The sequence below is a fragment of the Momordica charantia genome (genome assembly GCF_013281855.1).
Source record: "Momordica charantia cultivar OHB3-1 chromosome 5 unlocalized genomic scaffold, Mcharantia_2.0 BLBB01000005.1, whole genome shotgun sequence".
Classification (NCBI taxonomy): domain Eukaryota; kingdom Viridiplantae; phylum Streptophyta; class Magnoliopsida; order Cucurbitales; family Cucurbitaceae; genus Momordica; species Momordica charantia.
Genome location: NW_028275163.1, coordinates 22,293,348 through 22,306,355, shown reverse-complemented (window position 1 = coordinate 22,306,355; position 13,008 = coordinate 22,293,348). Strand labels below are relative to the sequence as shown.

Sequence of the window (13,008 nt, the reverse complement as noted above, 5' to 3'; positions counted from 1 at the left end):
ACAAATGAAGTAAAAAAAAAAAAAAACTACAAATAAAAAAAATTAAAATACCCTTAGCTAAATATGCAGAAATTTACTTTAATTTGCAAAAATAAAAAATAAACAATGAAAATGCCAAGTGTTATTAGGCAAGATTGATTGATAATCTCGATATTATTGCATCAATTAATGATTAAATCTAATAATCAGTCCCATTTATTTTTGTCAAGTTTGACTTCATTCTTGGATTATGAAATAAGGGAAAAAAGAAACATGTTAGTGATATATAATATTGAATGTGGCATGTTCATTGAATTAATTAATAACGATTTATTATGGTTAAATAGAAAAAAAGAAAAGGCTAAAATGATAAAATAATAATAGATTGGCGAAGAAATTCAACGGATGAGTGAGCTAGCGGAATTCAATTGAAATAGTGTTTTATTTTTGTCCTTTTCCAATTAACATACCGTTTTGGGCCATCAATGTGTGGTATCAATATTTATCTATTGTTTTTTTAAAATAAATATATATATATATATATATATATATTTATCTATTTGTTTATTGTCAAAACGAGTTTTAACTTAATCGATATATCTCAAATCGAGAGGTTGTGAGTTCCGTCCCCATCTCACATGTTATATTAAAAAAATAACAAAACTTTGTAAATCTAAACATAACTCAATTGATTATTTGTTTGCACACTTTACAACCCCGACGTTACAAACTTTCATAAGGTATAATTAAGTTCCTAAATAGTTTTTTTGAAAATTAATTATTTTACCTATCTTTTATTTTGCTATGAAATTTCATCCAACTCAATACTCATCCCTTGTCTCTACCGCCCATGTAAATTTGGTATAATTCACATCAACATGGCTAATATACATCTATTTAGAGTCGGTGAACAATTAAAAATATATCCACGTTAAAATTCAAAATAATTATTTAAAATTAAACTCAAATATAGCACAACAAACAAATTAAGACGATGTGAGTTTAAATCCTCCTATCTAATACAAATTTCAAGAGGCATTTTCTAGAGAACTATGCCAATTTTGTCTCATCTCCCCAAAACATCTCTCTCATGCAGTTGTCTTTTTCTTTTAATTTTATTTCCTTTTCTTCTCTCAGCATTATGTTTACCCCTAAAGTTGGACAAGTTAATCCATTTTAATTTCATCCATTTCAATATATAACTTTTATAAGTGTTACTATTAGTCTTCAAAACTACAATTTTAAACATATATACGTGTAAATCTTACAAAACTCAATTAACAAAATTCTCAAAATTATGTAAAAAAATGCAAAACCCAATAATAAAAATACTCAAACCTAGCCACAAAATAGAGTAGATAAAAGAACACTTAAACTTGTAAAATAATGTCTATACCCAACTAATTAAAAGCATTCATCACAAGTAGAAGAACCAATACCTGCAAAAATAGTTTCATCCAACCATATATAAAGACATCATAACTAGTGACAAATCTTAAAAAAAAAAAATTTAATTAATGGCTGGTATTAAGTGTACCACTTATTTAAATATACCGTCTAAATTGCAATATTTATTCAAATTCAGAGTTTAGATCGATAAAATTGAAATTTAAGATTAAAATTAGTTACAATAGGACTAAATTTAAGATATAAATGGAACCATTCCTCCCTTTTTTTCCCCTACCCAAACAATCCCTCCACTTTTTTTTTTTATTCTAACTCAAACTTTTAAATTTCTAGATGTGAAATCTAAAAACTAATTAAAAGTTGTAAGAAAGATGATATAAACAAAAAAATCTACATATGAGAAACAAACAATAAATTACTGAAACACCCACGTGACTCTTAGCTGTGAAAGATTGGAAATATCTTTTAGAAGGGATCAACTTTTCATTTCCCATTGTTTTTTAGCATAAGATGATAGGTGGTCCTAAAAAAAATACTTTAATCATTACTAAAGTAAATATTCATTAATTAATACTTAATATATGAGAGGGAAAAAAAAGCACATAAGTAGATCACTCAAATTTTTTAGCAAATAAAAATATGCCACGTCAAAAGTAAAAGCTTATACGATCGAATTTCTCCTCCTATTTCTTTGCGTATATTTTTCACGTGTGGATAAGGTTTATTTATTTATTTTTTTGTCTTCAGGAAGTAAAGAACTTGCACCTTCATAAAATATTTCAAATTACCATTATTGCATGCCCACATTCAATAAATAGGGAGTCTTTAGAGCGCAAAGAGAAGCATACCATTTCGAGAGGAAGAGCTAAGAAAAAGAGAGATGGAGGTAAAGAACAAGGTGGCTTTGATGGCGGTGCTGGTGGTGGCGATGATGCTTACGGATTCTTTAGCGCAGGGCGCCTCTCTCTCCATGGAACGTCGTCGGTCCGAGGAGAATGACGATAGCAACATTCGACTTGTCTCTGATAGTAGCAACGATCGATTGAGTTGCAAAGTACAAGAACGGTGATAGCTTGAGAAAAATGGTGAACGGTGCTCCGCCGCCGCCAGCCCCGACATGTCTTGGAGATTTCTGCGGTGGCGGACTACTCCCCTGCGATGAACCCTGCTTTTGCAACATTCCACAGGGTGCAGTAAGAGGATATTGTGTTAAATTCTAAGAGCAAATTGTGTTTAAATTCATGTCTTAATATGGCCTCTCATGTCCTTCACTACTACTACATTATTATGTATGCCTAACTATTTTACTTTTGTGTTATCAATAAATAAATTGAGGTCAGTGATAATTGATCTTCTCCTCGCATTCAAAAAGTTTATATAAAATATTAAATATTTAAGATTTTACAGATATTTTTTTAATTTCACAGGAATCGTAGCTGTGTAGCTAGCTTACACTATAGATTCTTATAATTGATACTCGTTTTTTTGGGTTAAATAACATAATGACCATCACAGGATCTTATAATGTCCAAGACTTTTGCTATTACACCATCGAAAAAACTTTTATAATTAAATATTTTAAAACTAAAAAAATCAAACTAAATCAAGCATGGCAAAAAATTTTGGTTCGATTTTTATGCCACATCTGATTTTAGAAAGTTGAAGAATGAAAGAAATTGTGGGTTCAGTTTCATCAATGTATTACAAAAATGAACATAGATAGAATCCAATTGAGAATATCAATTATGGAAAATATTTGGCTCTTTAATAGGAATGAAGAATTTTGTCCTACCACTATTAAATATTTGAGAGAAATGTAAAAATATAATTTTTTTTTGAAAAAATTAATGAGTTATCAACTTTTCATGAGAACAATATTTCGTCCTCGACTCAAGAATTTTCCATTAATTATTAGACAAAACTTAATTACCAACTGGTTAAGCACATGTCTCATGTGCCTTCGACCGAGCTTAGAATTTAAGCAATAATTTAAAATTCTTTGTTTTATTTGAAATGAGGAATATTTAAAAGGAAAGTACTTAATTTTGTTTGTTTGAATATTTTTTGAAAAGAAAAAGAAAATAAAGAATACTAATACAGAATTTGACCTTTTTTTTTTAATACAATACCATACTATGTGTGGTAAAAAATATGTGCCCTAACTAATTAAATTAAGTTAAAATTCAGGTTGGCATACCAAACTTTAATTAGATGAAACCACAGCATAGACTAGGGTAGAAAAAGTGGGATTGATCACATCGTTAGTTATCCAATAGAAATAAAAAGGATTATTAATACTATTTTGGTATTACCATACTATTTTTTCTCCTTATTTGGTCGTAGGCTCAAATCTTCATACCTCATATTTATTGTTTGAATAAAGTAGTTTGATAGTTTGGAAAATGAAGTATTTTTAAAAATTGGGGATAGAGGCCTGAGAAAGGCTAGACGCGTGTCAAGACGTCGTCGTAGGGACACTTGCCCTAGGTAGCAACATGTGAGTTTTGTCCTTAATTATTTAAAAAGAATTATTTTTTATATCAATTTTTATCTTAATCTTTGGAATAACAGAATCAAAAATTTCAAATATAATATAATAAATCTAATTTAAGTATCTATCTCTCCAATAAATTGTAGACCCCACAAAATTAATCTCTCTAAAACAATTAATAATTTACAAAATATTTTTAAAAGTTAAAATACATCCTTTGAAAATAGTTTTGGAATAACAAAATCATTCTTTTTAAATAGAAAAATATAATATACCAAATCTAATTTAATAATCTAATTCTTCAATTCTTTTTTTAAATATAGTTTACCACCTATTTTTCATATAAGTGTGGACCTCACAAATAAATTTCTCCAAAATAATTAAAATCAAAAAAATATTTTAAAAAAATTAAAGTATTATTACTATAAATAAATATTTAAAAGTTGAGAAGACCGACGGCTTACCAAATATTAAAACAAATCTTAAAATCTTAAAATATTTTTCATAATAACATAAAAATAGTTTGATAAGTTAGTTAAGAATAATTAAATATGTCTCTTTAAAATTATATTGTTTATGAATTTTATTTAGACAGTATTAAAATCTTCTCAAGTGGTTTATTTTTTTTTGTAACATTTACTTTAAACATTTTGTAAATTATTAATTGTTTTAAAGAGATTAATTTGGTGGGGTCTAAAATTTATTTGAAAGATAGATAATTAAATTAGATTTATTATATTATATTTTAAGAAACAACTAATTATGATATACCAAAGCTATTTTTAAGGTTGGCAAAGATTAAAAACAATAATACAAAATAAAATATTGATGCATCCAAGTAAAAAAAAAAAAGAAAAAAGAAAAATAGAAAAGTTAAGACAAAACAAAAATTGATACTAAAATATATTATTATTATTATTATTTTTATTATTATATCTCGTAAAATTATAAAGGCATAATAGTAAAATATTATACTTTCTTTTCATTACAATGAATTTAGTTCCAATTAAAAATTTGAAATTATTTTCAATTTTTAGAATCTTGGAATATGATTTCATCTCTGACCAGTAAACGGAGCATTAGGGACCATATAAAAGAGGCAGCACAAGGGAGGGACCAAAGAGGAGGAAAGAGAGAGGATGACTGGACCATTTACAAGTACTCTAAGTGAATTAAAACTCGAAATAAATGAATTTGGTGTTTGTATTACTACTAACCTTCTACTTCTCGCTTGTGACGAGACAAGACAAGTTCTCGTCTTCACGGAGTCTATTTATTAGTGATTGTGAATCTCTCAATAATTTCGATTAAAGAAATAATAATAATTTCGAATTATTCCGAATCCAAAGCCTTGCGTCAATGTTCTTTGAGATTCAAGATTTTTACCTCTTCTAAATGTGTTGACAAGATTTAACCAAGATCTGGATACAAAATTTTAGGAATGAAGAGTTTGAATGTATATCCAAACTTAAATGGAATGTTACATTTTCTTAATAACCAAACCAAAAAATATATACAATAAGCAAAGTTGACAATAAGCTAAAAGCTCGTATGGTAACATTTTCAATTTTTAGTTTTATTTTTTTAAAGAATGTTTTTTTTTTCTATTGTTTAAAAGGTTAGAGAGTTGAAGAGACAAGCTAGAAAGATAAAAATTTAAGTGGAGCAAAGATAACAACGAGGTTGAGGTAGGAGACGAGTATCTGAACACTCTTCCTCACTAAGACCCAACAAGTGGAAATCAATATAAAATGGGAAGGAAACGACTACGCATGGTCGCTCTGATACCATATTAAGGAGGAATAAACCACTACTCAACCAAAAAATTTTAACTTATAGATTCAGTAAATTTAATTCATTTATGAGTATCTCAACACCAACGGCTAGTTTCTTGGGCCATTATGTTTGATATTTTCCCATATCTGTAAGCAACTTTAAAGGAAAGATGCTATAATTTTATGGTGCTAGCCGTTGGCCTCCTTTTTTTTCATACTTATTTTATCTCCAGTGTGGTACTTAGCCTAGTTGGTCTCAATAAGTACAACTTTTAAAATGTTAGAAATGAAACCAAATGATATAACCAATCCAATCATGCAATGAAAATAAATTAAAATGTAACCGCCCTCTCTCTCGAGCGAGAACCAAACCCATGGATCCTCGTTTTTAAAGGTTAGAAAGCCACGATATTCTATATATCCTCTTTACTGGTTTGGATCCAACCAGTTATATTTTTCCAAAATTGAAGATGATAGAAAAGAAAAACCAGTACACGAAACTAAGCTCCACTAGCTTTATTGATAAACAAGAAACAAACTCGTGAAAAAGGATACACAGAAGACGACCCAATTAGTTGAGGTCCACGTTATTTATTGTTACAAGGACAAAGGATCGACATACCTAGAGCGCACACAAAACACAAAAGAAAAGGATTGTAGTGGAGGATAAAATGAAGGTCAAACACATACTCCTGCAACAATACCAACTGGAAGGCAAAAGCAGCCAGCATCGCAAGGGTCAGAGCCAAGGATGTTGCATGACTTTCCAGCGCATCCAAGCGCCGAATTGTGTTTCAGCATTTTTCTCCATCCACCATTTGAATTGATCTTCAAGTACTTCACACCTTCATTATTTGTGTTGTCCGGGACAAGCTGGATCACCATCGTATTTTCATTTTCAACAATGGCCAACGCCGATCGGGCGGAACAACTGATAAACACCAGCGCCACCAACACCATCATCATCGCCGCCATCTTCTTACCCACCATCTCTCTCCCTTGATCTTAATTAATTACGCAGCTTGTTCTTATTATTGTGTATCCATCGAGAACTTATCTCTATTTATAATCTGTATTTGACAAACACCTGTACTTGTTCAAATCTTTCTTTCACCATCTTCTTCTTACTCTTCAAACACTTGTGTGTGTGTGTGCTGTGTTGTTATTTTTGTTATTTGTAATTTGGGAGCTTCCACTGCTTATTTAATATATATATATATTGGCTGCCGGTGGCGGTATTGTTTGTTTGATGTTGAAGGTGTGGTTGAGACTTGACCTTGAGAGAGAGATGCTGGTGTGGAAGAATTGTGTGTTCCACTGCCACACACGTAAAGTAGAACTAATTTTGAAGATTTGTACATGTTCTTCTTCTTTAATTTCTTATTTGAGAATGTTTGGGGAAGAGAATACCCTGGACACGTGGAGGATCCCTATTGGTGCTCCAAGATGACTCATGAGTCATGCCTAGCTCGGACGGCCGAGATCACCACCACTAACGTTGACAGATGCTAAGTATGAGGACCGAGGTGAACCTGGCCGAGGTCCGACCTACTGGGAAGCTCTGTGGGGGCCGATGTGAGCTACTGTCAGCGACGTGATTATCAGGTGTAACCGTCGGTCCCGAGATTACCGGGTGTAATCGACGGTCCCGAAATTACCGGGTGTAACCATCGCGAGATTAGCGGGACTACCACCCATAAGTAGAGGACCTCACTCCGCGATCAGGTACGATGATTTCTGACCTCGAATTAAACTGGGAATCCGACCTATACTGACTTGATCGTCGGAGTGCTCACCTTTTTGTGCAGGTCCGCCCAAGTATTCAGATCGGTCCGGAGGCCGAGTTCGAGCTGCAATCTGAAATACACTGTTGTGCATATCCTTGCATAAATATTTGGCGCCGTCTGTGGGGACGACAATCTAAGTCATCCCAATTCTTTTAAACCAACACGCGAGCGAAAATGGTTCAACCAGCAAACTCGACCAATACGGCAGATCGAAGGACTCTAGCTGCCAGCGATGCCCACCAGGGGATCGAGGCCAACCCCGAAAAGATTAAAGCCGTGCTCGAGATGGAGGCACCCAAAACGCTGAAACAGCTTCAGTGCCTCAATGGCAGAATTGCGGCCCTGAACCAGTTTGTTTCAAGATCGACAGATAAGTGCCTTCCTTTCTTCAAAGTCATACGAAAGAAAGGGCTTTTTGAATGGACAGCAGAGTGCGAACAAGCATTTCAGCAATTGAAGAGCTACCTCTGTTCGGCACCTTTGCTCGCCAAGCCCCTGCCAGGGGACAAGCTCCAATTGTACTTAGCAGTGTCTGACAGTGCCGTCAGCTCGGCCCTAATCAGGCAAGAGGAAGCGCGGCAAAACCCGGTCTACTACACGAGCAAGGCTATGACCGAAGCCGAGACCAGATACCCTCAAATGGAAAAGTTGGCTCTCGCCTTAGTCACCTCGGACCAGGAGGCGAGCGATTTGAGTATGCCTTGCGGTTCGGCTTCCGGACTTCTAACAACAAGGCTGAGTATGAAGCATTTATTACCGGACTGCGAATTGCTAGAGCATTGGGGGTCTCTTGTGTTAAGGTCTTCAGCGACTCCCAGCTGGTTGTGAGCCAGATCAAGGAAGAGTACCAAGCCAAAGACTCCCGAATGGAGAAGTATTTGGGCAAGGTCAGATCGTACCTCGCCCAGTTTCGAACTTACGAAATAAGCCGAGTTCCCCGAGCAGAAAATCCTAATGCTGACGCCTTGGCCAAGTTAGCATCGGCGTACGAGACCGACCTGGCCAGGTCGGTCCCCGTCGAGATCTTAGATAATCCCTCGATCTCAGAGCCAGATCTGATGGAGATCGGCGCTCCAGAGTCCTCATGGATGGACCCGATTGCGGACTTCATTAGGGGCAATTCACCACAAGACCCCAAGGAGCGCAGCAAGTTGGCAAGGCGGGCAGCACGGTTCGTGGTCCGAGGTGGAGCATTGTACCGACGCGGCTTTTCCCTGCCTCTATTGAAATGCCTAACCCCTGAAGAGGGCCTATACGTCCTTAGAGAAATCCACGAAGGAGTGTGCGGCAATCACTCAGGCGCCCGGTCGCTGTCAGCCAAAGTGATCCGACAAGGATACTATTGGCCGACCCTCAGCCAGGACGCCAAGAAATTTGTTAGAACTTGCGACAATTGCCAACGCTACGGAAACATAATCCACCAACCTCCCGAGCTGCTCACCCCCATCTCGGCCCCGTGGCCATTCGCGCAGTGGGGGGTAGATATCATTGGTCCTTTCCCTTTGGGCAAAGGCCAGACCAAGTTCGCTGTGGTTGCTGTGGATTACTTCACAAAATGGGCCGAGGCCGAGGCGCTCTCCCACATAACGGAATCCAGAGTCACGTCCTTCGTATGGACAAATATCATATGTCGCTTTGGTATACCGCAGGCCATTGTGACAGACAACGGGGAGCAGTTTGACAAAGCCAAGTTCAAAGACTTTTGCAGCAAGCTTGGCATAAGTCACCTTAGCTCGTCCCCCGCACATCCGCAAGCAAATGGGCAGGTGGAGGCAGTGAACAAGATCATCAAGCGAGGCATCAAACTTAGACTGGACTCCAAGAGAGGCAGGTGGGCCGAGGAGCTACCAGAGGTTCTATGGTCGTATCGGAACACCCAAAGAGAATCGACGGGTGAGACCCCGTTCTCCCTGGCCTTCGGCTCCGAAGCTGTAGTCCCGGTTGAGATCGGCATGCCATCTGACAGAGTAGAGTGTTACGAGCCTACAACAAATGAGGAAGAGCTGCTCCTTAACCTCGACTTGTTGGGCGAAAGAAGAACATTGGCCCAGCTACGCCTGGCGGAATATCAGGGCAGAATGGCCAGACACTACAACGCCCGCGTTCGACCTCGAACCTTCCAAGTCGGACATCTGGTCTTAAGGAAGGTCCAAACCCATGTGGGTGCCCTTGACTCGACCTGGGAGGGGCCGTTTGAAGTCAAGGGAATAGTCCGACCTGGGACGTACATGTTGGCCGATCTGAAAGGAGACGTCCTCGCGCACCCATGGAACGCGGAGCACCTGAAGCGTTATTATCCTTGAAATGCCGAAATGGTTCTCAATGGATCTGTAAAAACTGTTTCAATCGGAAATGTGATGATTTACTTTCATGATTCCGAGTTCGACCAGAAATTAAATGGGGGCCACAGACTCCCACACGGTCACAACACGGTCACATTCCAGCAGTCGGTTAAAATACAATCCTCCAAAACCTAAGGGTACGAGGTGCGATGCCAAAACCACTGACGAACTTAACATTCAAACCTTCAAGGTAAAGGGGCGATGTGAAAAGTTCAAAATGATCAAGCCTTTGAACTTGAGGGTACGAGGTGCGATATGAAGAACAACTACGGACTTAGGATTCTAGCCTTTTAACGTTTTTTAAGTTGAGGGTGCGATGTTAAAAATCCAGAGTTGGTACAATGTATTGAAAACTAGACAGAGATTCGAATTCAAAATTTCAAGTATTTTTGAAGGCACGACCTCAAAAGTACGAGGTGCGAGGTGACATTGGCTTTAGCTTAAAGAAAAAGCAAAGAAAGGAAGGCAACAAAGTAGAAACAAATGGGAGCTTCTTTATTGAATGGAAAGCAGAGCCAAGGCTTATAGACCTTGCAGCTCTGCCCTGACACTTACAAACAAAAAAAAGAGAAGAGAAGAAAGACAGCGAAAAGCCTCTTGAAGGGTGGTCGCCTAAGAGCCTGCTTGAGGAGCGCCCACTTGAGTGATGCCGACCTGATCCTCTTCGAGGTCGGAGTAGTCAGAGTCCAAATCTCTGACGTACTTATCCACCAATGCTTGGGGGCAAGGGGTGCCGCTAGGCTCAGACGCCCACTGCTCAGCATACCTCTTCTTCAGACCACCGAGATCGATCTGAAGGTCAGACATGTCGGAAGCAATGCCCTTCATGAGCAACTTGAAGCCCGCGTCAGAGAAGTCTTTGGCAAATCCATCGAAGTCAGGATGTTGCCTAAACGATTCCTCCAATAGGGCTCCATTGCTGAGACGCTCCTTCGTCGTCTCCAGCTCGGCAGTCGCATGTTTCAGCTCCTCCTCATTCGCTTCAAGCGCCTGAAGCATGTCGTCCTTCTCCTTGAGGAGTTGAAACTTCTCCTTCTCTAAGCCCTTGGTGATAGCATGGGCAGCTCGGAGCTGGGCCTTGCGTCTGTCCTCTTCTTTCTTCAGCAGCTCGGCCTTGGTCTCCACCTCGGCCTTCAAAATTTCCACCTCAGAGTGAGCCTTCAGCAGCTCATCCTTCATGGTGGAGGAAGCAGCCTCCAAGGCAGCAGAGAACTCCTCTTTCTCCCTCGCTGCCAGAACTTCCCTCCCATCCAGCTCGGCCTTTACAGCCAGAGCCGATTGAATGGAAGCAACAAACGCCTGAGGAAAAACACCAAGAAGAAAATTAGACCGAGCTACCTGTTAGGTAAATTGAGCAAAAATGGAGACACCAGTCTTACCTCAGCGGCGTAGTCGATGGTCCTCTGCAGAACGGACCCTGGATCACTTACAAATTTGGACGCCCTCCTTAGGCAGCGGTCAAACTTGCAGCCGAGATGCGGGACACCTGGTCCCTCACCCCAGAACTTGACGGCTCAACTCTGAACCGTGCCGTCACGTTGGACGTCCCGCCCATCCTGGCTTCAGGATCGTCCACCCGATCTGCGAAGCTCGCAGGCAAGACCCCACGAGCTCCGACCTCCAAGGGGGAGGTGGTCTTCTTCTTCTTCCTCCTTCGCTTCAGAGGGACTTCCTCCCTCACCTCCTCGCCCAAGGGCGAGACGTCCACCGCCTCGGTCTGATCCCTGGGGCGCTTCTCCCTCGAAGGACCCCCAGAAGACTCCAGCTCGATCACTGGGGCTGGATCTTCCGAGGCTGGCCCTACCACAGCAGGAGTGGCAGGTTTCGAACTCTGGGCGGCCTCAAGAGCATGGGCTCGGCCCTTGGACTTGCGTTTCACGTTACTCGCAAACCCGCAAACCATGGCTGCAAAACAAAGGAAAGAAATCAGCACAAAGTTAGAGGAAAAGGAGGGGGTAGCAAGCTCGGCATACCTAATTCGGAGTTCGGCCTTGAGGATTCAATGGGACGAACTGCAGGGTTGTAATCTAGCAGCCCGGACTCAAGCAGCAGCTTGTCGGTCACCAAGGTTCCGACCTTCCTACCCCTCGGAAAATGCTCCTTGTAATATTTCAACGTGTCGAAGGAGGCTTGCGTAAGCTCGGGGACTGGTCGGATTGAAACTGCACGAAGACAAAATCCGAGTTAGACCTGAATGACAGGAAAGAAAATCACAAAAAGTAAGAACTACTCCGTACCTAGGTTCCCAAACCTAGTGGGAACGTCAAAGAAGGAACGACCTGACTCGTCTTTTGCAAGCCATTCACCAGAAGCGTAGAACCACTTCCTCACCCATCCCTTGATGGAGGTCGGCCCCTTAACTATACCGCCTGCTCCTTTCCTTGTGCACATATAGAACCGACCAGGCTTCTTAGCTATCCTTTTCGCTTCGAAGCACGCGAGGAGCTGGTCTACGTCCAACAGCTCGGCCTCTTCACTATCCCGAGCTCGTAGCCAAAAAAGGATGGCCAAAGCGAAAATGACACCCCACCCATTGAGGGCCACTTGAGCCGGGGCCAGCCCAGTTCGGAAAAGAAACTCTTGGACGAAAGGGTGAAGGGGAAGTCTGAGGCCGTACTCAAACATTTTGAAGTAGAGAGTGACCCATCCCTCTGGAGGATTGTCAGCTCTCTCCCCCTCCTCCAGAATCCTAAGGAGGATGTTCTCAGGGATATCGAACCCCCTACGAAGGGATCCGAGGTAGTGCTCAGGTATCCTAGTAGGGTATTCCAAACCTTGACCCGAGGTGGAGGCATCACTATCCTCCCCGTCATCGAAGAACCTAAAGTTTTCTATCTCCTCGAGCTCGGACTCTAACCTACGAGCTAAATCCTCATCGGATCCTAAGTCGCTGCTAAAAGAGGACGCCATGGCAACTACGTTCGAAAGAGAAAGTGAGGGAAGAGACCGACCTACCAAGGGTTCGAGCTACCTTAAGATTGAACTCCAAGAATTCAGGGAACGTAAGGTATGACCTGAAGGATTGGGGGTATTTATAGCTCGTCGGAAAAATTTCCCCACCGTACACGTGTAATCAACGAGCGGCTAGGATCCTCCCTAAGATCCGAAGCGTCGGAATATTTGAATATTCCGACGATAAATCTACCGCAACGGTTATATTTTCCCACGAATAGGAAGTCGCCACGCGTCCAAAGCAAGTCGAATGAACTTCTCTGCCAGGTCGAGAT

General features: G+C 39.9%; 1 protein-coding gene across 1 annotated transcript; it reads right to left on the bottom strand.

Annotated features, from left to right (window-relative positions):
* Positions 1–10,847: 10,847 nt before the first annotated feature.
* LOC148211547 (uncharacterized) lies at positions 10,848–12,059 on the bottom strand. Its single transcript, XM_088124525.1, has 2 exons — positions 11,755–12,059; positions 10,848–11,686 (listed from the first exon to the last, which is right to left on the bottom strand). Exon 2 carries the CDS (start codon positions 11,682–11,684, stop codon positions 11,229–11,231), a length of 456 nt encoding a protein of 151 aa, XP_087980651.1. The 5' UTR covers positions 11,685–11,686; positions 11,755–12,059; the 3' UTR covers positions 10,848–11,228.
* Between the last annotated feature and the right edge of the window lie 949 nt (positions 12,060–13,008).